This window comes from Clupea harengus, chromosome 10 (genome assembly GCF_900700415.2).
Source record: "Clupea harengus chromosome 10, Ch_v2.0.2, whole genome shotgun sequence".
Lineage (NCBI taxonomy): Eukaryota > Metazoa > Chordata > Actinopteri > Clupeiformes > Clupeidae > Clupea > Clupea harengus.
The window spans coordinates 15,922,464-15,949,963 of NC_045161.1; the positions used below are offsets into that span (position 1 = coordinate 15,922,464).

General features: G+C 47.1%; 1 protein-coding gene across 3 annotated transcripts in view; it reads left to right on the forward strand.

The window, feature by feature from the left end:
* The first annotated feature begins 484 nt into the window (after window positions 1–484).
* The window catches only part of wwtr1 (WW domain containing transcription regulator 1), a 41,079-nt gene continuing 14,063 nt past the window's right edge, over window positions 485–27,500 (forward strand). For 2 of the 3 annotated variants that reach the window (XM_031575565.2, XM_031575566.2), the window contains exons 1-3: window positions 485–1,302; window positions 23,755–23,918; window positions 27,064–27,177. In XM_031575565.2, coding sequence (XP_031431425.1) covers window positions 887–1,302; window positions 23,755–23,918; window positions 27,064–27,177 — 694 coding nt within the window. In that variant the 5' untranslated portion in view covers window positions 485–886. The remainder of the gene's footprint in view (window positions 1,303–23,754; window positions 23,919–27,063; window positions 27,178–27,500) is intronic. The other variant, XM_012825335.3, reaches the window with a different exon arrangement.

A 27,500-nucleotide genomic window follows, 5' to 3' on the forward strand; every position in this document is an offset into this window, starting at 1 on the left:
TACACTTTATGATGGGTTAATCGCTGAATAACGAATTGGCCAGTGTTGCTTTTCACAGATTTTAAGTGTCAAGCTTTCAATCAGGGGATAATTAGCCTACTGAAATCTAGGTTAATGAATTGTATCCATGCTGTGAAAGTTTGTTTCTATAGGATATAAACCTATACTACGTCTTCGTGATGCTTTGAAGCCTGAAGTGGCAGTGCAATATCTCAAATTGTGCTGTAGGCCTGATGTATGTAGATTTCTGAGAGCAGAAATCTGGTCTGTCCTTAATAGGCTACCGCCCATAATATACAGCATTCGTACAAATACGTTCTGAACTCTGTTGTCTCTTGTATATTCGTAACTTTATCAAACTTCCATAGCTTAAACTTATTATAGAGCCTTCGCTTCTATTGCTGTCTGAGTTTTCTTGGGGAGTAGGTTTGTTTTGTGGTCGCGATACTGTTGGCTAATGCCTTCAGGCGTCCGGGCCAATTAATTATTCATGAGCAACTGCTGACATGGGCGCCGTGAAAAGTTGAGTTTACAAACTTTGGGACGGCAGTTTAGTGGCAGTATCTATCTAGGAAAGTCACCGGCGTCTGCGGGAATCTGTGTTCTGATATTTTCACATGAAGAGAACACATCCAGTGTTCTCTCAAATCCAGTGTTCTCTCGTTCGCTTGGTGGAATTTATTCTGATGTAACTTTTTTAGGCAAGTAGTAGGGTGGATAGCCTAAGTGATTAGCTCAGCCTAGGCTGCTACGTTGACTACATTTGGTTTGGAACAAGTGAACTACACAAGAAAGTTTTGGACTGTTGAGGAAGGTGTTCTTGTAGTCTGATAAGCTAGTCTTTAACTGAATCATTTCAAATTTTCGCAACTTTGAATCAAGCAAAATGAGCAACAATCCTCTGCAACCGATGCCGGGACACCAAGTTATCCATGTCGCGAAGGACCCTGATACGGACCTGGAAGCGCTTTTTAACTCCGTTATGAACCCGAGACCCAGTTCTTGGAGGAAAAAAGTTTTACCCGAGTCCTTTTTCAAGGAGCCTGACTCGGGGTCTCATTCCCGACAGTCCAGTACTGACTCGGGAAGCCACCCACCCAGACTAACAGAGCAACAACACGCACACGCACGGTCAAAATCCTTACCAGCGTCTTTCCAGCTTGGAGTGGGATCCAGCTCAACACCAAGCCCGGCACATCATGGGCACATCCGGCACCAGTCTTTCGATGTTGCCGAGGAGCTACCACTGCCTCCGGGATGGGAGATGGCTCTTACGTCCAACGGCCAAAAGTATTTTCTCAAGTAAGTGACACACAATGTCAGTCTATAAATATATATAGGAGAACACAACTGATTTTTTTTGGGGGGGGGGGGTTTGTGCACATTTTTATATAAAGAAATATGGATTCATTTTTATTTAAAATAGAGTGTCATTAGCGTTTTAATGACCGCCTAGTGATACAGCAATTGGCGAGCTTTAAGTCTTCAGACAAATGTATAGTAAAAACGTCAGTAAGAACTGAACAACAGGTTCTGATTACAGAATGATACATTGCCACCCCATAGCCTGTGTGTTAATGGTATTTAGTTTTATACCATATATTGGAGACCAGTCTTGGATGTGAAACAGCACATTCTTTCAGTGTTGTGATTGAGTAGCCTTCATAGGCTACCACAGCGTCTTTGTTTTCCCCTGTCAGCTACAGCCTTTTTGCCTTCCCTCGTTTATAACATTTCAATACAAGTCATTCACGTGAACAGGAGGCCTACCTGTCTGTACTTGTATTTGTCACCCAGCCTAGTGCACCCCCACAATTTAGTTAACGAATAGCCATTATTTATCTAGATCGTAGTGCTGGTGTCAATTTCAGTTTCATTCGTGTACAGTATGCATATGCATACATGTTCAGTTCAGGAAGACTATTTGCAGGATGGGCTATTTCACAAAGAATTCCGAAACATTTTGCCTCCCCCTTCAGCAGTGAGGCTGCATTAGGCTCAGCTTTGTTCATGAGCTCCTTATTCCGCAAAAGACTCCATCAGCACAGAAGGTTTCAGGTTTCAGGCTTGCCGTTATCATCAGGGTCCATTCAGGGAGATAAAAAAGATCCCCTCCAGATATCTTCGCAGGGAGCTCATAGATCTGGAGTTGACCTCTGCTCAGTTGAGTTTAAGCCAATGTGCTCTAACAGGAACTGACAGTATCTGGGCGTGGATCTGACTAGAAGTCCCCATACTGTCTAGGTATCACTGTCTATGCAAACGTACACGTGCACCCACCCACGCACACCTTTCACACACCTAGGTTACGATTAGGGTTCCCAGTCACTTTGATAACAAGGTGTTAACCCCTGTCCTCAGCAAAGGGCTGTATCTCTGAATATCTCTGTCCTGGAGCTGTCAGGAGTCCGTCTCAATGCAAATTAGTGTTTTGACTCGACTCCCTTTTCAGAAAGAGATGGCTAAGCACATCTATTCTTTTCAATCCCCGGGAACACAATAGTTATCTGATCGAGTGGAGAGATGAGATGTTACTGAGGCTGTGGCTGGCCCAGTAGGGTGTCCCCCGAAGAAGGGGCGGTAATTAAGCGGTAGCCTGAGAACCTCCACCTTGGAGATGGGCGGTCTCAGGAGAAGTCTGCTGGAAAGAATGATTTTTCTTTTTTGTTTACCGTAAATGGGTTGAGCAATTCACTCAATACTTACTAAGCCTCTTCGTGGTCTGTCAAACACAGTGGTTCGAAACAAAAATGAAAAGAGTATGTTTGGTAGGGTCTTGGAAGCTGTTTAACAGATTGTAAAGGAATTCAGCAAGTTCACAAGAGAATGGAAACTTATTAGAACAAACTGACAGACTGCAGTGAGGAGGAATGTTGTTTCGACACAGCAGAAACAGAGCCGGTGTTATCTGTTGCAGCAGCCTATTTTTTGTCACTGAGCTCATGTTACTCAAAGGCAAGCCATCACACACACACACACACACGCACACCATCAGACTGGTTTGCGGCTAATGATTTGTTATGGTACTCATTAACATCCCAAAAGAGAGGTAGAGCATTAGCCGTGAGCTCACAGTGCACGAGTTGCTAGTCCTGTTGTTTTTGTGGTGTCGGTCCAGATGTGTCTTCCCCCGTTGCAGACTGCGAGAAAACGAGTCTGTGCCTGTTACGGCTTCAGCTGGCACCTCCACCACCAACAAAGCAGAAAAACCTGGCCCACCCCACCCTGCAATTAAACAGTCAGAAAGACAAAGTCTTGCTGTCAGTGGTAATGAGTCCCTAAACACATGAAGTTAATGCCTCAGTCCCATATGAACTGGCTCAGACTGGATTCATGGCAGATATGCATCCAGTAGATCTGGCACCAGTGGTGCAGACAGACATGCAGATATCTATCCACATGTGCAACCACACGAGAGGACCTACCTCGGATGTGGCGGCTCTGTTAATTGATGCTTTGGTGACTGATGGCTGTCACTGAAAAATGTTTGACTGATATAGGTTTCTGTGTGGGAATCCTGTCTGACCTGATAAACACTTGGTCACTATTACTTATGACAAGAAGTTTAGTTATGATGCCTACTTACCTATGATCTAAAAGTATCAGAACAAGATTATATGATTGCACAGAAAAACACAAAACAGTAAATTGCTGTTGACAAAAAGCCAGGATATGTCGGACAAAGTCAATGGTGTAAGGTGGAGATGGACCATAGGTATGCAATTGTTTGTATACCATCATTGCCTGACAGTGGATCAAAAATGTGGAGACTTCACTTCTAACAAAGTTGTTTGACTGTATTCCTTCGCTTTAATACATTCTTCTGCCCAGCCCTGATGAACAAGACTGAGGTAGCTGCTCTTGTTTTCAGTGATTGATGTGAAGGAAGCGAGAGCCAACGCAAGGCTCGGGTCAGCCGGCCAAACCTTCAGTGTTAGGATCCCTGTGTCCTCGGCTCGACACCAGAATAAAATGAAACGGGGAGAAAAAAAATCAGAGTGAAGTAGAGTTGGTAAACAGAGCGTTTGCTGATGTGATCTGGGTGTTCTCATCCAGACATAAAAGTAGGGAGTGTGTGTGTGTGTGTGTGTGTGTGTGGGGGGGGGGGGGGGTGTGGATCTGATCACTGCTAAGCAGCTGCACGTCTTTCTCCAACCCCCTCCAGTTCACAAAAGGCCCAGGGGCCAGCTAGCTTTACTGGAGGCCTAGTCATCCTCTGAACCCGATGTTTGGGCAGTCTGTAATTAGGCATACGTTGGGTGCTCTAGAAAGGTCTTTTCTTAATATTCTATAAGAAGAAACAGACCTGACTCATTCTCGACTCAGTTTTCTTGGGAAGTTCTCTGTTCTCAGTTTTTGAGGCGTCTGTTTGATTCATCCTGAGTAGTCTGAGAGCTCAGATTTTTTTGTAATTGGTATCTGTGGATGCATCTTCTATTGAAGTTTGGTTTAGTTCATAAATTAGCTGCAGAAGAAACACTTAAAATCCACAACAGGTGGACACTCTAGTCTAGTTTGGTCACATTTTCAGTATTCAGAGGTTTAGACCTCACTAGCCACCACCAAAAAACATGATCATGAAAATTAAATGGCTATTAATTGTTCTCCTGGCAGCTCCTGATTTCCTAATATTCCATATATTGTATTCATATATTTATATGTAATGATTAGTTATTTAGTTATATTTATAGGATTTATAGGTTTGCTTTAGCCACATACATTGTAAAATATATTAATAGTCTGTTATTATGAGGTGATTAAGATTCAAGGCAGTCAGTTCTGGTGTCAGCATGTAGGCCTATCTGTTCTGACAGTGACAACGTTATTATTCATTTGTGTTTTTTTAATGTTGACAAAACAATTGAATGTGTTTCTGTTTCTTGTCGTGGATATGGTGGCTGACCAGGTTGGTAATTTGAGAAGCAGTGTAATGGTGTTGCAGGAGGAACTTACCAGCTTAAACTCTCCTAAATCAAAGTCCTTGGGGGAAAGAATGCCAGTTGCTTTCTTCCTCTAAGAAACCTTTTATACACAGGTGTTTTTTGTTTTAGTACCTGAATTACTGCAAAATTGATATTTTAAAATAACCGGTGACTTAAGAGGTTGGTATGATCCAAAAGATTTCCAGTGGCACTTTGTTGGTCTTGGTTATTGTAACTCTTGTAATACTTCTCTTAGTAATTTGTATGTCAGCTACTATTTCCTGGTTGAGAATCGCCCATGATCCCATGCTAGGGTGACAGGTGGTCAAGGCTGACTTGAGTTCAGTTTTCCTTTGGCAAGTCATGAGTGGCTCCTCAGTTGTTTTTCAACAGGGCAGGTCACATTCACTTTAATGCACTGGACCACCTAGCTGTGACATATCACAAGTACTACATAGAAACAACAGAGCATGCATATCTGCTGTTCACCCATGACGGGTGTTTTGGAAAAAACACCAACAGCGCCCACACCCTACCCTGCCCCCAAACCCCACATCAGCGTCTTCTGACCTTTTCCAAAGGCAGTAGCTGGGAGCCTGCTTTCAACAGAAACAATGTGTGAAGCATGGAATGAAGGGGGTAGGTGGCTTAGAGAGTAGAAATTCCAAAACCTAGGGGGTAAAACAATAGCCCGACGGCCGTGGCTCCTCTGCGTCCACGCGCACTCACTGTAGCGGTAGGGAGGGAGAGCAGTCCGTGGAAAGGCCATAACAGATGTGCTTCTCTCTGAAGAGGCTACATCAGTGTCTGTGCCCCCGTCTGGTTTTCACTTAGTCTGTTCTCCCCAGAGAGAGAGATGGAAAGAAAGAGAGAGAGAGAGAAAGAGAGAACTTGCCCCCTCGCTTCTCTGGAGAGCTGACAGCTTGCTTGCCTCTGGAACCAGCTCTTGTGGCCAGGGCCTGAGTCCCGTCCTGTCCAATATGTGACTTGGACGAGCATGAGGACCTGGTTGTTTGGCTCTGGACAGCAGCGCAGTCTGGTCTGTCTGGAGCTCCCTTCTGTGCTGATGGAGTCTGTTTGCGAGACAAGAGTGTCTTTGTGGTGGGGTGTGCTACAGTCCTACAGTGCTCCGGGCTTTTGCGTGACTTGCAGATATAAATTGTATGAAAGCAATTAGACTTGAAGGAAATGTCATGTGGGCTGAATTTAAAACCAGTGGATTTTGTGGCCCACTTCTTCATTTGGCCTGCCTTGCAATTGGCACAGGTTCCTGTGCTATCTAGGAGGAAGGACATTTCTCCAAGTTCTTGATTTCACTTTTACGTCCAAATCACCGCAATCCATGACTTTTTTTTTTACATCCTAAATAAGTCACACCAGACGCCAATCACGCTTGAAACAACAGCAGTTTTCAATTCATTTCCAATCTGGTTCCTTAATGGAGCAAGTCAACCAATGAATCGGCCAACGTAACTAAGTGTTTCCATGTCAAACAATAACAACATGCAACCTCGCCATGCTTTCTTTTTTTTTTTTTTTTTGGCTTAAATGGACAAAGTACACACTTGCCCCTTTACCACGGGGGTTAGGAAAGACCAAAGCTTGTAGCTACACAGAGAGGTGTTTTGGCAGAGGGGGTTAATGTCACAAAGGCCCATGTTGTGGAGTGTGCAGTACTGCTAAATGGAGGGCTACAATGCTGCAGGCTGCGTGTCAGCCACACAACAGCTGATGGCTGGTTTTCACAGTGGTGCCCCTGGTTTAGGCCTCCTCTCGCCTGTGCCGATATTCAGCACAGAAGCAGTCTGTTATTTATGGGCCTGTGGGTATGAGACAGTGCTTGTCAGAGCCTGGATGGAGGACACCTGACCTTTTTTTCCAAGTGCCAGTTTAAAAAAAAAAGAAAAAAAAAGGCCTCTCCTTTCAACTGGCCAGCACCCTTTGTCTCTCCACACGCGGTGGTTTTTTACTGCCGATGGGTTTCCAAGCTCGGAGTCCTGATGTCACTGCTGCACTGATCTTTTTAGCGTCCCAGCTCCCCCCACACCCAGCCCCGCAACCTTAAAAACAATGACCCCTTTCTGAGCGCTGAGGACACAGAGGTCCTGAGTGGAACAGCAGGGACCACTTCTATTTTTGACAAGATAACAAGATCTATTTATACGTACCCACGGCCGGCCATAATGAAATTAATTTGACTTTGGCAAGCTTGTAAGGACATTTTTGTGTTAGTTCTCACCCCAAGCACTGGGCCATAGACCTGAAATCAGTTCCATATCCTACTGTACCCAATGTGTGTGTGTGTGTGTGTGTGTGCGTGTGTGTGTGTGTGTGCGCTTGTGTTGACTTCTGCTGGACATGAGGTGTGTTGCAGTGCTCTCTCTTTGTTTACTTAGAGTTGCAGCAGCTGTGATGAAGCTTCTTCACTGCTTCGACTGTGCTCTGCTACAATGTTTTATAATGTTTAAAGAAAGGAGTTGCAACTTTCTATGTCTCTCTCTCTCTCTCTCTCTCTCTCACTCACTCCCCCACCCCTTCTCTGGGAGGCCCTGTGTTATGGTGTTGTTGACCTTGAGCAGACGTCTCCTTGCGGTAAGACAGCTGTGACCCTTCAGTCTGGGGAAGATGGCAGGTTTCTCTCCCATTGTTGAGAGACTCTGCTCAGTGTTCAGCCATGCCTCCAGACCTATCAACAGGCAGGGCCAAAGAGCAGCCTGCTAAAAACATTTACGCACTCCACTCAATGGCTGAGACTGTATGTATCACGGAGGATTCGATCAGCTTGCCCCGGTTCTCTGGCTGCCCAAGTTGCGTGGTCAGTGAAAAAGAGCTTCACCTCAAGGATTGAAGTGTTTTTCAAGTGAATGAAAACCCGATCTACATTTCAAACATCTGTTTGGTGATTTTTAATTTTTAATTACTTTGTTTAAACTGACACAGACACACACACATGTCTGGTCATTTGAAAGATACACTTAAGATGTAGGCTATGTTAGAGTAGCAATCCCAATACGGGAGACGGGGAGAAAAATGGGCCAGTCCTCTAAGCTTTACCCTGTCCTAAATTCCAGCCTCTTGGTTGTCTTTGGCTCATCTCTATGGCTTTTTCTGGCTCTCCTCATCATTCTTGTCAGTGTATATCTCCATTTAACAGCTATTAAATAAAGCCAGCATGAGTTTACCCATGGCCGTGTGCACAGTTGTTTTTGGAGCGGTATTTTCCATAATCCACCGCCGCCCCCACCCACCCACCCCTGCGAGCCCTTTCAATAAGCAGTTGAAAGCGATGGTTCTGTCTACAGGATATGGAACTGGTCATTTCCTTTTGTTTGCCAGGATAATGGCTGCAGGGACACATCCCGATCTCTTTTGGGTTTCGTAAAGTTTAAAAACAATAAACATGAGTCACAGACTTCAAAGATCATGGAGGGAGGGGAAGAGGGAGAGAGAGGGAAGAAAATGGCCTCAATGCCTCAATGGCACGACTTACTTGATCAGAAAGTATATTATTGTTTCCATCTAGTTGGCGTTTTGCTTTGTTCAAGACTTTTGTTTTTGATTGGTGAGTCCAGACTGGATGCCATGTCAAGCTCCAATCAGCTTACTTTTCGAGTCTTCTTCTTCTTACATTGTTCTACATTTATAATAAGATTTGAGACGTGTATAGGTTGCCTAAGATTCAACTTTGGATTTACATTGTTTTATGATTTATGTTATTTAAACATTTCTGTCAACATAGGATTAAAAAAGATTCAGCATATGGGTAGGACGATAGCTCCCAACTTTTTGTGTAAGAATTGCTTTCTGTTGGGGCAGCCTTTACAGCTGTGTGGTAGACAAAATGAGGGTAATTATCCAGAAAACAATTTGCATTCCTCAAGAGTTGAAAATGGCTGTCAGAGGAATGGGTGCCTAAACCACAGCAGTGTTTATCAAAATGTCTGCTCTGTGTATGCGCACTATCTCCAGATTCTGTGGGCGAAGAGAAGTCTGTTTTATCACCAGTTGTTTTCTTTCTTCTTGAACACTCAGTTCTAAAGTGTGTCTCCTGTGAACTGTCTGCCTGTGAAATGTGCACAGTGGATTGTGCCACAGGAGTTTGTATTCTCTTTTAATCACAGTCCACACCAGACTCCAGACTATTTTTTAACTTGGTAAAATGGAGGCCAGCAGTTGAAGTCCCACAGGCAGTTTTTTTCCTTCACTCCCTGCTCAGCTGGCTGCTCCTCAGTGGGAGTGTCTCTCTGTGGGCGGGGCCCGGAGAGGTTAGGCCCGCCCACTCACTCACTTGCCTGCTGACAGCCCAGTAAGGCCCTCCCCATCCCTCACCCCTCTCTCTCTCTCTCTCTCTCTCTCCGCTGCTCCCTATTCATGGCAGTTGGAATGTGAGCAGCAGCTATGTGGGCGTATTGTTCCCCAAGCAGCAAAAAAAAAAAAAGGGGGGGGGGGGGGGGGGGGGGGGGAGAGTTGTGGGGGGGTATCGACCCTCACAGTTTTTCTGTCCCACTGGCATTTCATTCAGTTCTCCAGGGCCACGGCATGCATTCACCTCACTTCAGGAGACGATGTTGATGATTGGGAAGCATTGGGGGGGGGGGGGGGGGGCCGGGGCCCCCAATTCAAGCCACGTGTCACATGTGATGGATTGTCTTTCCCGTTGGTGGCATGTCAGGGAACAAGTTAACCGTGGTCTAATACTCATTGTCCCATGAGGCCTTGATGTACCCATTAAGTGACAATGGGGGTCTCCGGAGGAGTCGGCCTTGTGTCTTTTTTGTCCCTGTCTGCCAAGTTAAGGGGATGGCAGCGTTCTTATGGCATGTGACTGGAGATTCACACTGAGAAGATCTTAAGCCCCCCCCCCCCAGTTTAATCCGCAGTGGGTTTGTCTTAAACACGTTCAGTTTGAGCAAAGTGAATTTCCCTTGAATCATGAGATGAATCATCATCATGTGTAACCCAGTAACCACTGAATGTGTTTACACCCAGTTTCCTTCTATGCAAATGATGTCGTGGTCTGAACTTTGATTAGTTTATGTGGTCTGACTCAATCTGATGTAACACCCCCATGTTTTAATCAGGCAGGTATTACCACATACTTTATCGTTGCCTCTGTGTCATGGCGCTTAGACAGCCCAGATCCCAGACCCAGATTACTATTTATTTGTGTTATGCTCTACAGAGCAGCAGCGTTTATGACATACTTTCGTTACGGCCTGCCTAATCGTATTGGCAGGTCCGGGGAGACATAGGGCGGTCATATGGATGCGGAGGGAACATTTGGTGTCAGCTGTTCCGGTGTCCCTGTGGAATAAGTTTCAGATGGTTCGTCCTGTGGCTCGAGCTCTAGTTGCAGTGCTGGCGAAGGCCAGGAGTCACATGATCTGAAGCGGAGCGCTGCTGAAATGGCATTGGCCTGACGGTGATCGTTCATCATTTTTACAGTTCTCCTTATAATTTGTTCCATAACGAAGGGGCAGAGAGTTGCGTTTAAGGCCAGGGACATGCAGGTGCAAGCCGGCAGTAGGCTGCGAGGAATTTCCTCTTGCTTGGGGTTGAATTTCGAAATGCCGCTTCAAAGCTGAAATTTACGCTCATATTTCATTAAATACGCGGAAATATAGAGCAAATGGCTAGCAAACCTGGTGTTGTCTTCACCTAGAGAGCAATTAAATGACAAAAGAACATACAAATGAAATGGGGTGCGGTTGTTTTACTGATGCCAAGTGCTTCATTGTAAAGTGAAGAGAGTGAACGAGAGAGCGATAAAGAGAGAGGAGGTGGGGGCCTGAGCAGTGGAGCCAGGGTTCATTCCCATGTCTGCTGTAGGATTATAAACAAAGGGTGCTTTGTGCAGGGGGCATTAAGCTAATATCAATCCACTGATTTTATTTGTACTTTCGCCGGACAAGAGAAAGAGGCCAGTGTGCTCTAGTGAGTTATCAAGAGTTTGGTCAGAAACGTCTTTTTGTTGTGTCAATGTGACTTTTCATCGCGGTCGCACAATGAAAAGACAGTATCGGCAGCACATGTACTCCGTCCGTGACCACTGGTGGCATACATGAGGAGCAGTGGAAACAATGGATAATTCCCCTCTGCAACAGAGGCAAGCTCACTGGGAATAGGCATAAACAATGGGCCCCGTCCTGTGTGCCACACAAATTGCCGGATTGTTCTCTGAAGAGCCCTCTTGAATCGGCGCAGCAGACCAGCAGATGACAAATGGCCTGTAGCTGGTTATTCCATCTTGGCCCCCCCTCTCCCAACTCTCTCAGCTCTTCCCACCCCCACCCCCATGCTCCATGGGCCTCTGTGTGCCTGTGTCACTGGCCCACTTCAGGCCTCAGGGTCACTAAACAGGCAGCAGACATTGGTCTCTTTATCTTGGAGGAAAAGGGCTCTCCTCTCGCAGTGAGGCGTGGAGTTTTCTCTCTTTCTGTGCGACTCACTCGATGTATGTGTTTGTCTCTCCATTTCCCCCTCTCACTCTCTCTTTTTTTATTCCTCTCTGTCAAAAGAAGTGTTTTCCATGGCAGGGAGGGCGCTTTCTTAGGCCCTGTGCTAAACGTGGTTGTCTGAGCACAGACTGGGACAGCCCCAAGCCCTCTCTGTCAGCCATATGGATGGAGCTGTACTGCTGGAATAACGCATTTGGATTTCACCCCTGTATTCACCGCAGACCAGCTTATTTGGTAGTCGTTTTAATGCTGTCTCCTTCAATTATGGTGAAACGGACTGGCAGTGGGACCATGGAACTCGGGTTGTGTCCTCAAAAGCACTGCCACTGGTTCCACTTGCAGGTTTTTTGTCTCTGGAGCTGTCCAGACTTTTATTCCCATCATGCCGCCTCTTGAGATTCTTCACAAGTACAAACAGCCCTCTCCCTCAACGTCACCTACCCCAATCCATTAACTATTAACTCCTTTGAAATCATATCCCACTCTCTCTCTCTCTCTTTCTCATTCCTGTGCTTTTTTTTTTCCTCTTCTTTTTCTTCATCCTCTCCGGGAGGCCGTTTTATGTTAATGTCTGATCCAGGAATGCACGAGTGCCTCTAATGCTTTGTTGTCACGACAACCCTGAAAATGCTGCTGAGGAAAAGGCAAGGGCACCTAGCGCAGCATGCCTAAACACCAGCACATTCCTACCTCTCCCCCTCCGCCCCCTCCCTTTCATATGGCCTTCCTCAAGGTCATTTGCCACACAGCATGCAGGATGCCTCTCTTTCTGTGCCTTTATCTCTCCGCTAATCAATGTATTGACCCAGAACCTGGGCTTGTGAGATTGATCATTTTCTTTTTAAGAACGCTGCCAGTCACCCTGAGGTGCTGCATGGACTTCAGCATGTTAGGCTCTTAGCCTAAACCGCTTTGAAGGCAGCATGGTTGGTTCCTAGTCCACTAGAGGTTGGATAGTCAAAGTAGTACTCTACACCAGTTATTCTTTTTGTATTTTCATGTATTGTGCCAGGATTTGTTAAGAAATCAAATGTTAGTAATCATTAAAGACCTTCCCGGTCTTTCACAAGTCCCTCCTGTATTGATCATCAGACCACTCCGTGACGAGTCTGGGATGGCGACGTGTCTGCGTGGAGTCTGAGGGCAACTGGCATAGGAACATCAGCGGCCCTTTACTTCTCTTTCATGGCATAAATCAGCTGTTGTTCCTCCACGGTCTGGGGTCGCGCAGTCTCCCAAGCTGTTAAACATCCTGGGCGCCACGCCAGCCCTGGCATATTATGCAGCCCTAATGATATAATCCTGAATTATGCGTTTGCCTCAGCCTTTGCCTCGAACAACACAGGAAGGATCAGGGCTCGCAACATTTCTAAATCCCTGGTAGCCCTTTGGGTAGACATTCTTCAGATACTGGTTACTAGGGATGGGCATTCGATTAAATTGTCTTAATCGATCGTCGGGAGAATTAACGATCGATTTTCGATTAATCATTAATATTTTTATATTAAAATTCACTATTTATAGGCTATATTAAAATGCAGTGAAAATAGAAAAACCACAGCGTGTTTCCTCATTGAGATATTTATTACAAGATGAACAACTCTTGTGGCAGTTAAACTTACAAGATGGACAACTCTTGTGGCAGTTAAACGGGATCCGTTCAATGGTTACACTTGAAAATATGCGCTGCTGTACTCTTAAGCAGCGGAGCCGACAGCTAGAAGCCGGTGCTCATAAACACAACTGACCTTCCTTTTTTTTTCTCTCTAACTAATTAATCTCACATTTTGAAATTCATTCATCTAGATTCATCGTGATTAAAAGTTTGTTTTCTTCTACAGACTAAATCTTATAAATTAACGAGTAATCACTTCATTCATTATTTTAGACACTGTTGTTTAATTGTATTTTGTTCGTGCTCTCTCGCCATCAGCCAAGGAATGTATGCGAGACACAATGGTGCCCCTCGACGGTAAATCGTAAGAATTGTCCCCTGAAGCAATTCGAATCACCTCAGTCAGCCCACCGTCTTCAACTAAGTTGATCGGCCGACAGTCACCCGCAACCTAAACTGCTACAGCGTTGGTAACCTTTTCACGGACTGGTCTAGTTAATTTCCTAGAGAAGTCGTGGAGTGTGGGTTGGCGACCATCTAACCTGGGACTGCTTTCTGTCGGGTGCTTTGCATTAAGGTGATAACTTAAACACGAGCTGCTTCTGTGATAGCTACATTCAGCTTGACAAATGCTACATACAACTTTAGTTTTGTCGATTGTTCTGTCATTTTGCCTCTTAAACAGAAACTTTCCGCCCAACAATCCCTCAGCTCTCTCCATCTTCAACTACCGTCTCGGTCTCTTCTATCTAACTGACTGCAGACAAGGGGCGGTTTCGTGCCACGGGTCAACGCGCACCGGAAGTAAACAAAGTTGCGTTAACTGCGTTCAAATATTTGATTGCATTAATCTCCGCCACAATAATCTCATAGAATAACGCGTTAACTTTGACAGCCCTAAAATAAATAAATTACACGCACACTACGCAACAGAACATGCATTAGTTTTAATCGATGAAAAAATAATTTCATCGAGGAAATTCTTAATGATCAATTAATCGATCGTCGATTAATTATGCCCATCCCTACTGGTTACCCGAAATGAATTAGACAAGCCCAAATAAAACAATTTCTAACCCTAGATTTATTGCAACAATCATCATAAATATCATTATGCATCCTACTGAAGTTTGTGTGGTGTAAATGCTATATAACTGAATACATGTTTGTCCGTTACGTCCGCAAAATAACATTGATCTTAGCTTTTCTGGTGCACTATTTTGCGTGGAATGCTGGTGTGGATGAGGACTCTGGCATCAAACACAACCTGACTAGCGCTTTTCCGATTAACGCATACACTTCCTAGCGACCAAACTCGTAGCAACTAGCAAATCAGAAAAGCAAATAGCAAATCAGAGCAGAATAGAGTAATAGAGGGGAGAATTTGATTTCACTTGCGGGATAATATCTGATAGCAGGTCGGACAGGGTGGTGTTACATTTTGGTAGCCCGACGGGAAAACTTGATTGTCCTGTGACGTCCGGTTACTGATTTTGCGAGCCCTCATGATTAGAAGAGCACGTTGCTTCAGAAAATCGTTAAATTTGGGTGTGCGACTGTCTGGGTTTGTCTGTATGTGGGTATGTGTGTGCTTTGATATTTTTTTTTCTGCTTTCCTCAGGAGAGTGGCCGCATTAACGTCACACATCCGCAGTCCTGTGTAAAGTGGATTAGCCAAGTGCAAAGGAGTGGACAGCTGAGATTTAAGACGTGGTTTTCTGCGGAGATGAAAATGAGTAGTAATGCAGTATTCAGTGCCAACAGGCTTGACCAGCCTTTATGTAGACATACATTTCTCTCCTTTTAACGATCAGGTTCTATTTAATTCTGTGCAATTGTCTCTTTAGCCTACCTCTGCACTCAGAGGACAATAGGCCCAGCCAGTCTGGCAGCCAGTAGTGGTTTCTGCCGTCTCTCATTTCGGCTCTTTAAAATGTTCTTGTTTTGCCGTTCCCTCTGAACATGACCAGACTTGACACCTTATTCTCACAGGGCTTGTAAGGTCTGCTGGTCTACTTATTTTTGAAAAAAACGAATCACTAATGTACAGGTTTGCAGAGTTGAGTGACTTTTTCTTGTTAAATTGTTTTTCTTTCAGTTTAGTGCAGGGGGCCATTTCCACTGTGGATGAGCAATTGAGCTTTTTTTTCAAGGAGCACAGCGCTGTGCAACCAGTGGATTCAGCGCCAGGTTCTATAGTTAGCCTGCCGACCAACAGCTGCAGCCTAGGGCTTGTTGCTCTCTCTCTCTTTTCCTCTCTCTCTCTCTCTCTCACGCACTCGCTCGCTGACTCTCTCTCCGCAAGTTGCTTCAACAAGTAACAAGAGGAGCCCATAGTACCTTGGTCCTTTGCAACAGCTGACACGGATCTAAAGGAGGGGGCTCGGTGGGCTGGTTCAACTTTCCACCAATTGAGTATTTTTAGGATTTTCATACCATACAACTCGATCACTGTTTGGCTGCGTTTTTTTTTTTTTTTTGCTTTATCCTCTTAGTAGTACTCACAGTCTGTTCCAATGCCATACTTAAAATGGACAAAATAGAGCATGTATTGGCATTTGAGCTGTGTCATCGATGTCGCCCGTTGAACAAGAACTTATTGTTAGCTGGCTGTTTGGATGACCCTTCGCATGGGCCTGATATTGACAGCTTTGTTATGCTTGAGGAAGCTGCTGTTTAACAGTCGGTGTACTCATTAGCCACAGCCTGCTACGTTTCCCAGACTCCTCGCTGCTTGACCAGCGCCTGTCAGCACTTGCCTTGACTTGTCTTCTGTGCTCCATGTTCCGCTGATACTCCAGGGTCTAGGCTTCCAGCTCTGTCTCCCTGGCTCTGGCACGTCCAGGGTTTTTGGGGGGCAGGGGGTATGACTATAATTAGTAGCACATTCCATTCACTGCGCCTCCTTCCCACTCCCATCCATTCTCCACATCCAATCGAATAGTTGTGATTCCGCTATTGGCAGCTGGCAGACTAAGCCGGGTCTTAACAAAACTATAGTCCGGCCAAGTCCCTGTCTCTTCAGCTGACCTCTTCTCTCCCATGTCTTTTGGAGAGGTGTATCCTGTCCAATCAGTTTTACTCCATAGACCAGATAATGTAGGGATAATGGAGCAACTCACTCACTCCCTAAAGGCATGGTTTCATGCCACAGAAGAGATGGTAAAAGCTAATAACAGTCATGACCAACTAAGTATGTGTTGCTTGAGTCCGTTACATTATGGGCACCAAAGTCTCATTAAGGCATTGCCGTATCACCTGGATAGACAAACATTACAATGGACATAGTACTTGTATCCCCTTTCCATAAAAATAGATGGTTACAAACTAGGTCTGAGTAGTGCTGGTGTGCTTTGATTTTAAAATAAATAAAAAAACAAACAACCTGTTTTGATATGATGGGTAAGTAAGCACACTGCATCATTATAACTTCATCAGTTAACACATGCACACTTGTGTTAAACAAGTATAACAAAGTCCAACAGTTAGGGATACCATTATAATATATTTTCAGTATTTACTTTTTAGCATTTTTTTTAATTACTTCTCACCCCATGCCTTTCAGTGCCACTCAGGAGTATAATATGTTGGGGTGTGTGTGTGGGGGCGGGGGGCACTGAAGTGCCATTCTCAGCAGGAGGTTCTGTTGCATTAAATGAAATGGGGAAAACCCCAGTGTAACCTGACAGAGTGATTGTGGTGGAGGAGAAGGGATGCAGGGGTGTGTGTGTGTGTGTGTGTGTGTGTGTGTGTGTGTGTGTGTGTGTGTGTGTGTGTGTGTGTCTTTGGAGGGGAGTGTGGGGGGGGGGGGGGGGGGGGGTGGATCCTTTCCCTTGTATTCCTGTTTTCAATTAACAGCTCCTGGTGGGAAACCCTCTCATACCAGCACAGTGGTGTCACTCCTCGGTTTGGTCAGTGTTAGTGCAGAGGCTGGTCCTCGGTGGGTCAAACGAGCAACCACTCCCAGCCCCCCCCCACACACACACACACCCTTGACCAAGGGCACATCAAAAGTCCACGCTCCGTTCAGATGACTAAAATAAGGCCTGCTTTTTCAAAGGCTCCTTATTCCTGTTGTTTGTTTTCTCCAGGAGCTGTGGTTTCATCATCTGCATGTTCCAGAGGAACTGCCTGGTGCCTAAAGGCAGTGAGCTGCTTGAGGAGTTTTCTGTTTCTCAAACCGGCACTGTATGGGAACGTATATTTGGGCAGTGAGAATGACCTCAACCACTTGAATATCAGTGAGAATGACCACAATAGCTTGAATACACCTGCTTGTGGGCTTTTCCCCCACAAGCATAATGCACAATAGTAGCTGTTGTGTCATCATTACGAAGACTTTGCCTTACCTTAAAGAAACATTTGTGTTTCTACTCAATTAAAAATGACCTTGCGTGGAAAATGCACTTAAGCCTCTCGGTTAAACTGCAGATTAGTAGGATAACTTAATGTGACCTACTTAAAACCCAGACCAGGTGCTGATTTGCACTGGAACAAAAAAAAGAACCCGCTTAAAATTTTTCATTTCAAAAATCGTTTTTTGTGCCTTGGCAGGGCTTAAAGAAACTGCAGAATCTGATATTGAAGTTACCAAAAACTGAAATGAACCCCCCCCACAAAAAAAAAAAAAAAAGTATCCACTGTATATTGTCGGTTTCTGTGTATGTGTCTCTTGGCCCTGTGGAGAGAGACAACCTTCGTCTGGCTCTCTCATTGGCATTGCCATGGCTACAGACAGACTCGCATTCCCAGAGTTCTCGGGGTGGACCTTGAACACGGATGAAAGTAAGGGATGCCTTCAGACGTGTCTCCTGTGGTGTCCCGCAGCGTATAATTAGAAATCAAACACGCCCCAACCTCATCCGACCCCCTCAGATGTGGCAGAGAGAAACGGTTTCAAACAGAAACAGGCTGAGAGGGAAGAGGAGTGGGGGAAGAGAAGGGATGGAGGGAGAGAGAGCGAGAGAGAGGGTAGAAAAAGGGTGGAAAGCGTTAGATTGAGAGACTGGGCGAGACTCTGAGCGGCCAACATGCCATGGTCAACCATATTGGTGTGCTTGAACCCCTACTACTCTTAGTATAGCAAGTACACTGAGTGTCCTGGGACTGCAGACTAGTGTGTACTTTGGCAGGCCAGTGGGGAGGTATTCAAATGAGACCATGCAGTTGTGGTCCAATAAGGTAGCATCTGTATAGGAGGATGATGATGATGATAATGACCAGCTGGCTGGGTGTTCAGTCACCAGACTTTAGTGTGTGCTTAGGAATTCTGTGAATGCAATTGCAAGGATGTTGCAGAATGATATTTTGGTGTGTGTATGGGTGTGTGGTTTCGCCGGACCAGGAGCAATTTGGCACTTCACGACAAGTGTACATGTCTTGGGACAACTTTGAAATACTGGTAGCAGATTACAGTAAGATCTTAAACAAGGCTGGTGTTCCATTTAAAGCATGGCTTCACAAGGGACATTCACAATTGAACTTCTCTCATCCTTGGAGGCTGCTTTTTAAACAAACAAAGTGGCTCGGACCAAGCCGTAGACAATCCCAGCCAATCAACATGCGACTTCGGGAACACGGAAGAGAGGGGTATAATTTGGTTGGCTGTTGAACTTGGATATCATTCACAAAACTTAAACCGTATTACCTTCTGCACCTTCAATCTCCTTAGTTGTCCCCAGGCATATATTGTACTGTGTGTGTGTGTGTGTGTGTGTGTGTGTGTGTGTGTGTGTGTGTGTGTGTGTGTGACTGAAGGTATGGGTTTTAGACTTTGCAAGTATGAGTGAGAGAAAATGACAGACTGAGTGACGGGTAGATTGTGTGTGTGTGTGTCAGCAGCAGGCCTTTGGCACTGTAAAGGGCAGGCGGACACAGTGACAGCTGCCTGATTATTCCCATCCTCAGCTTCTTCCCCTGGCCTGCTTATTTTTAGTTGTCCACTCCACCTGCTCTTCTCAGGGTCTGCTGGGAGGACAACAGTGGCCCACAGAGCCCCTCTCCCCTCGCCATTCCTCTCGGCCCACTCCCAGCTCAATCACACGGGCACCACTAAAGCTTACTACAACTCCCCTGGCACCAACTCAACTTCTTTGTAACTCTAGTGGCACCAGCTAAACCTCCCCCAACTCCTGAAGCTAAACATATTTACTGTAAATGGAGGTTATAGGAGACATCAGTGAAGATTCAACAGGCTGTTTGATGATGTTTTGATTGTCAGTGAAATGGAAGACTAGAATGGAAATGGAATTGCTGCAGATCCTTTAACCCTCCAGAACACATTCTGTAAAGGTTGTTTATGAAAAATGTTTAAAAAAAAAGAATGCAAAGCAGTGTTGGTAAATGTTTTACAAAGTATAAACTGCAGTTTTGTCTGCTTTGTAGAGTAGTTTTACAGTAGAGCAGTCACCCAGGTCTGTACAAAACATATTTGTCTCTCACACACACACACACACACACACACGCACACACACACACACACACACAGACTATTCTATCAGCCCGTCTCCCTGAGGTGTTTGTCTCTCGCCGTCACGTCCTGCACCTTTGTTCAGACTCATCTCCCCTGATCTGGCCGCTGTTGTTAACTCCGCACACACACACACAGCCCTCAGCATCTTTACCTCTTCCCCTCTCCCAGAGCGGCTCCCTGCTCTCCTGTGGGAGAGATGTCTCCAGCTGGGAATCATCCCGCTAATGGGCCCTAAAACTTCCCAGAAATCCAGCTTGCTTTGGGGGGTGGGAGTCAGGTGCTGGAGGGCAATCAGGGGAGTGTGTGTGTGTGTGTGTGTGTGTGTGTGTGGCCTCTGACTAACCCAAAGCCTGCTCTGTGCTGGCGTTCTTGTAGAGTAACATACTGTAAGTATGTTGGATGGGTGTATATATGTGAGTGTGCAGGTTCTTTGTGATGGTGTATTTGTTTGGTGTGTGTGTGTGTGTGTGCTGGTGAGGGCAGGCTAGGTCTTGTGTATAGAGGGGCTTGAGTTGAGTGAAGTTGCTGTAAACAGTGGGAGTGTGAGGAGAGCTGGAGATAAAGGAGCTTATCCTGAACCCTGTTTATACTAAACCCTCATTGACTGATGAGCTGTTCCTGAGACTGAGCAGTTCAGGAACAACACACACACACACATACACATACACACATTAACATATGCATGTGCACACATATGCACACACATATATATACTTTCTCTTTCTCTCCCTCTCTCTCTGTCACAAACACATGCACACAAAACTCCCTTTCTCACACACAACACAGTACACACAGACACACACACACACACAGACACACACACACAGTGGCTCTGTTTGTCCTTTCCTTGTCGTCCTTCAGGTTCTCGCCGTGTCTGCTTCTTTGTCTCGGTCTCTGTCTCCAAGCAGCGTCTGCTCTGTTTTGTTCCTCTGTTTTGCCTCTCCTTCTCTTTTGCTCTCCTTTTGTCTCTCTCTCCATCTTGTTTTCTTACTCCCCCCGCTTGCTCCCTCTTAGTATTTTTCTTTCTCACTTTCCCCCAATAGACAGCTTGGGTGGGGGAAGGACAGTTGTTTGTCCTCAAGTGTCAGCTCTGCAGGTCAGAGTGTGTGTGTGTGTGTGTGTGTGTGTGTGTGCATGACTGAGTGTGTCTGTGCACTAGATCTGTGCGTGTGTGTGTTTTTACTTGAAGTGGTAGGGAAAGTCTCCACGAACACACTGTTTGTCCAAGAGCAGAGGTTGAGTCGGGGCGGTCCTGTTGGGCTTGCGTCACTGGGGGATGTGGGGATCCAGCACTGTATTGCACCAACAGGATGGCCCTCAGCGGAGGCGTCAGGTCCATCTGGCCCTGTGTGTGTGTGTGTGTGTGTGTGTGTGTGTGTGTGTGTGTGTGTGTGTGTGTGTGTGGTGGGGCAGAGGTAAGGTGGAGAGTAGGGGAGCGATATTATGCATGGTGTGTGTGTGTATGTATTGGGGGGGGGGGGGTGTTGGTTGCATGTTGTTTCAGCCTGCGGCTCAGGCCTGATCCAACGGCCAGCCATTGTTCCTCGTCGTTTCCTCTGTAAACAGCCTGCCGCGCTTTCCCCAAATAGCGTCACGTGAAACCCCCGCTGCAGTCCTCTCTCCTCTCCAATCCCTCCTTTCCTCTCGTCTATAGGTCCCGGCCCCCTCACACACCTCGCTCACGGGCTGTATTTAAAGGAAACACTTGACTACACACCATGCCTGCTCCACCATTTTTTTTTTCCACATGAGGCTCGAGTGTTGCCTTGGCAACTAATGGCAGATCACGTCTGTGTTCACCAAGAGCATTTAAGAAGAGAGAGAGTCTCTGTGGGAAAGGGATAGAACAAAAAGAGACATTTGTTGAATATTCGAGGCATATTCCTGCGAGTCAGACTAGCACAAGGCCTGAGAGCACCTGGAGCCTGAGCCTCAAGTTAGGGTTGCTCCCCACACAGCTGGGAAACAGCTGCCCCTCCCCAGGCCCTCCCCAGGCCCTCCCCAGGCACCCCCAGCAGGAGCAGCAGAGCTCCCTCATAGCACTGCAGTCTGACGACTGCAGCGCCCCCCACCACTTCACTCCACCACCCCCTACCCTTCCTCCACAAGCACTCCATAAATCTTAACTCCCCACCCCCATCCCCCTCCTCCCTCCCCCTCCCCACACCCAATCCCACGTCCCTCAGGGGGAATGAGAACACTCCGCAGCTCGGTGTCTCTCAGGGCTGTAAATCTCCTCGCCAGAGTCCCTTGCCGCTCTGCTCCGCTCCGCTCCGCTCTGTACCTTCGCGTCCGGCTCGCCTACAGGCGGATGGGCCTGACAGCACCAGAACCCCCAGCTGGGCACTGGGACCCTGGACCCTCCCCTCAGTCACAGCCTCTCCCCCAGGGGCACCCAGCTGAAAGGCTGGGGGGGGGGCGGACTCGCTAGGCCACTGTTGTTGTCTTTTGACTGATTGTTTGTTTATCATTGCGTGTGTTGTTTTGTTGCTGTTTTCTTTATTCATTGGCTTGGTTGATGTAGGCTGGCGGAGTTGTTGAAGGATGCCGGCTTTGCCAGGCATCGCCTTTTGTCTCGTTTGTGTTTTTCGATCCGCTCTTGTTTACTTTGTAACTCGCCTAAAGTTTTTTCCGAAGGAGTCCGAGGCACACAAGCTTTTTTTTGGGGGGGTGCGGGTTGAAGAGGAGAGGGAAAAAAAAAATCTCAGCAGCGCTGGCTGGCATGGGTAAAATCAAGCGCCGCCCCAGCGTGGCTTTACAGGAACAACAACAGCGCGAGGGCTCGCTTCCTGGCCTGCCAGGGGCGGTACGGAGTGGCCCCGGAGCGGCGAGCAGCAGGAAGTGGCTAATCTTCTCAGTGCGCTGTGAATAGGCCGCAGTGACTCACGCTAAAAGAGAGGAGGAGAGGCTGGGGGGGCTGGGGGGGGACGGGGGGGTCGCCTTTGTGTGTGTGACTCACACGCTGGTCGCTAGCTCTCTACTTGTCTCTGTCAACAGAGTTTGTATGTAAACTGACCTCTGCTGTAGAAGCACAGCACTGACTGGGGAGAGCCTGGAGGGAAATGGCTATGAATCTTCTTTTTTATTTTGAAGGAAGTTGAAAGGGAAAAAATGTTTCATGACGAGTACAGAATGTTCTGGGTGATGAGTACAGAAAAATAAACAAGGATGTGACGGCGTCCTTGTTGATAGATCTAAATGATAACTCCTCCTCCATTGTTAACCAATATCTAAGGATATGATATAATTGCCATCAAGAGAGTTGAGAAACCTGCTGTCACTGAACCTGTGAAGTCAGCCTGTACAATGACACACGGCCTCACGGCCATTTTTTCTGGTGAGGCGCTTCAGAAAAAATGCGGAGAAGCTGGAATTTCACGTAGCAGCCGTTTGCTGGAAGACAGTCATCTGTGGGTGTGGGAGGACATAGTGAGAGAGAGAGAGAGAGTAAGAAAGAAAGAAAGAAAGAAAGAAAGAAAGAGGCTGACAGTGCAGTTCTGTTAGGTTAATTTTAGACTAGTCCTTTTGGCATCCTCCCCCCGTCCTGTGTACTCCTTCAGTAGCTTCTGGGTTGGTGGAACAGTGAAGAGGGATACAGGGAGAGAGGGAGACACTAAACCCAGAGTCAGAAAGAGATGAAGGGGTTAAAAAAGGGCAAGAAAACAGCGATGGTGTGGCATATAGAGGCATGTGGTGCAGGCGGGCCCACATCTGAACCAGCTGCGCAGCGCCAGGCCGCTTGGGCAGATGACTCTGGGCTGCGTTTGGTCAGACCCCGCAGAGATGCACAGGAATAACACACACACACACACACACACACACGACACGGCCTGACCCCGCCCGCACCGCTGGAGACACTCCAGCCGTCTCCTCGTCCTCCCCCGCAGAGGCGTGTCACTGAGTCCACCAGCCATTTTCCCTGTCCTCAGCAAGTCTGAAGTGCGAAATGTTCTGGCAAGGAAGCACACGGAAAGGGAAACTCAATGTTTTCATGCTGACCTCGTTCTATGCACACAATTACTTGGTACTTGCTAAATATGAGTTGACAGAATACCCTCCCATGATGCTCCTTGTCAGGCTCGAGTCCCATGATGCATTTGAGCAGCAGGCTTCTCACAGCTCCTCAATACTGAGCCTGTAGAGAAGGGCTTAGACACGGCCTTAGGTATTAAGACAAGGTTGATGTGTCTGACATGTTTTTCTCTTCTCTCTTCCTCTGTCTCTCTTGACTGTCCATCTCTCTCTCTCTCTCTCTCTCTCTCTCTCTCTCTCTCCCTCCCTCTGCAGCCATGTGGAGAAGATCACCACATGGCATGACCCACGTAAGACCATGACAGCAGCCATGAACCAGATGAGTCTGCACGCTGGCCCCGCACCACAGCTACAGCCGCTGCAGCAGCAACAACAACAACAGCAGCAGCGCTCCATGGCCTTATCCCAGCCCAATCTCGGTGAGTTACACTTAGCCAAATGCCTATACACTTATTGCCTTATTGTTCTTTTACAATAGTCTTAAGTTATAGTAAATAGGCATGACTGGAAATATGTAGGTTAGATTTACATTGAGACAATACATTCTGTAGCAGTCTTCTCATGAAGAACTGTCTTGTTAATTCACAGACCCATTTAACTCCTAATTGTTTTAACATTCTCTTAAACTTTGTTAGTAACTTCAAGTACATGTCCGATGATGGACAGAACCGTTACTTCTACGTGCGAAAGTCACAATAATGTGAATATGTTCAGTATATACTAGTTTAATCTCTGCTCTGTACTTGAAATACCACTAAACAGGTTGCCCTGCCAACCTGACGCATCAATATCAAGCCGGTTCTCGGTGCGCCGGGCGTCACGGCCCACGGTGGCACGGATGCGATGTGTTGATGCCCACGCCCTGTGCGGCAGCTTTGAGAAGGGCGAATGGTTGCATAAGAAGGAAGAAGGGATTCTTGGTGGGGGCGATTACCTCTGTTATTTAACCTCATTCACAGCAACACCCAAAATAGCCCATGCCAGAGGCTGCTACTGCCTGCGGAGAAGCAGGATTCCACTGGTGCCACCTGGCTTCTGCCACTGTCTCTCTCTCACACACACACACACACACACACACACACACACACACACACACACACAGGTTTGAGTGTACACACACATACACATACTCTCACAGTCAGAGATGAGTGATACATGCAGAGATGTATGCAAAGATGCATCTCCATGGATGCTTGTTGGCACTTTTTACTCAGTCATCCATATAAGCATCCATGCTCACATGCACTCACACATATACATGCCCAGTTCCTTTCTACAGAATGACGCCGTGTCCTTATGCTCTCATGTTATGTTTTCGTTGAGAGACTGATCCCTTGTGATGTGCCTGTGACAGACTGCTGTCAGTGCTGTACACTCCCATTTTCAGCTACAAACCATGTGAACCCTCGGAGGGGTCAAATGCAGACTCTCAGGCTGGGGCTTGGGGTGGGGGGGAACTCAGGTCGTGGTGTGCTGGGCTCAGAGAGGGATTGTGGGATCGCGAGGACTCCTCGCCTCTCCTCTCCCGTCCAGTAGGCCTCTGATGGACCAGGCGGTGTGCTCTGGCACGTGTCGCGCAGACTCCTCTCTTGTTTGCCAGTACAGTAAATTACATCCAAATGTGTCTGCCTTGTTTGGCTCTCTCTTCTTTCTCCCTCCCTTTCTCTCTCTCTCTTGCACTCTTTTCCCTCAGTTTTTTCTTTCTCCCATCCCCCACAAGGAAAAAAATGCCAGATTTTGTGATGAAATGGAAAAAAGGTGTGTCTTCAGAGAAGCCTGTTTTCTTCCTATCTTTCTCGCACTCACTCTCTCTCTCTCTTGCTTGCTCTCTCCTGCTCTTGCTCTCGCTCTCTTTCTCTCTCTCTCTCTCTCTCTCTCTCTGAGAGTGGTAGACACACCAGAACAGCTGCAGAGAAGAGCAGTCTGGCTGAAAGGAGAAAGAACAACTTGTTGATAAAGACCCTGTAGTGAACACAAGCGAACAAGCGGAAAAAGTGTAGTGTGGGTGTAGAAAACGAGGAAAATGAGTGAAAGACACAATGCCGTTTCAGGACAATAGCAAAAACAGGAGAGAAGGGAAGGAAAGGGTTTCAGATGGGGAAGAGGTCAGTCAAGGTACCCCACAGGAACAGTGGGAAGAGGTCTGAGCAATAAGGGAGGGGAGGCAACAGAGCTTGAGCAGATAGACAGGAGAGGGAGCTGGGCCTCGGCCGGCTTGCCTGCCCGCCCGCCCGCCCAACCGGCCTCTCCCTGGGCCACGGTCCTTGTCAATGGAGCCACTCATCCTGAAGTAATCCTCCACACACACACACACACACACACACACACGCCCCTGTGTCCCGCCTGACCTGTTTAAACAACACATTCACACAGGCCCTGTTTTCCTCCCGCATGGCCTCCTGTAGGCTCGTCCACGCCTCCCCTAAAATAACAGGGCAGGATGGCAAGAGCACCGAGAGACACCCTGCCGATTCATTTTCCTCAGGTCCAACGTCCACGGGCTCTCAGATAGTGTCTGTTGTGCAACATCTGCATGCTGTCTGCACGTCTGAAGAGAGGGCCCCAGCGTCCCTCCTCTCCCCCCTCTGCCTCATGTTTACTCTCCTCTGTAGTCTGACGGTGAATGTGATGCTCGCTCCCCGTGAGCTAATATCCACAGGGGCGCCTGAGGCTGTGGGTTGTTTATAATGTACTGTATTTCTGCCCTGGACCTCCAGTGGTGTGCACAAACCACTCCTTTATTCTCCATAAGAAGACACCACCACTCCCCTTCCCTCCCCTCCCTTGCCCTGCCCGTGGCTGGGGTCCTTCTCTGGGCCGGTCAGTTACAGCTGACCTGGACGGTGCCTGAGGGGAATGTGGATAATTGTCTGCGCACAGTGGGGGCTTGAAGACTGAGCAGACACTCCCAGCACTCCTGCTGTTCTCTCTCTCTCTCTCTCTTGCTCTCTCTCTACCTGTCTGTCTACCTCTCTCTCTCTCTTGCTCTCTCTCTCTTTCTCGCCTCCCTCTCTGTGAGGAACAATGTTGGCAGGCTCCCCACACTTGTCAAGCAGGGAATTCTCTCTGCCTTTGTTGTCCTAATGGATATTTTTCCACCGCTTTGTTCTCCTCCTTTCTTCTTTGTTGGAGAGGCTGACACAGTATCCCTACAGTAAACATTTTGCCAGCAACCACTAAACCCCAGTTGTTGGGTGTCTTATGAAGTATTCATAACTTGGAAGTTTCATAGGTAAGCCCCCTCCCTATGCAGCGGACTCAAGTATATCACTGTTCCTACCCTTTCTAGTTCTTCCCAATTCAAACTCCTCAATTCAAAAGAAGACTGTTAGCTGGTATGGACAAACACTCTTGCTGTGGTCAGACATTTGCCAATCAATCAGTGGTTTCAGTAGCAGCCCCTTTCCCCAACCTCCTCTTTTGTCTATCACTACGGTAACCCCCCTCAATAAGCCATAACTATACTCTGAGCTTATTTGATGTGTCAGTCAGTGATGACTCCGCGATATTAGCCTGGCTGTTTTCCGCTGATCTGTGGGTGTTGTGCTGTTGCTGCCTGCACAGGACAGCTGCCCGAGGGTTGGGAGCAGACAGTCACCCCTCAGGGAGAAACGTACTTCATTGACCACAAAGCCCAGACCACTTCCTGGCTCGACCCGCGAGTGGATGCCCGCCTCAGTAAGTACCGCGCCCGTCTTGGTGTCCCTCCACCCCCCCCTTCCCCCCAAATCACCCTCCAACCCCACTGCCCCTGTTGATTCTGGGAGTCACCATTCACCAATCATCAATCTTCTTAACCCTTACACCCCCCCTCCCCACCCCTCCGGTGATTTGCCCACCCCAAGCAATCCTCTATCCTACCATTTCTCACACTCTTGGGTCATAACAGCACTCCTCATCCAGACCCCTTGCCACACACACAAACCCACATACACCCACACACATGCACAATCAAACCCACGCACACAAACCCACATACACCCACACACATGCAGACACGC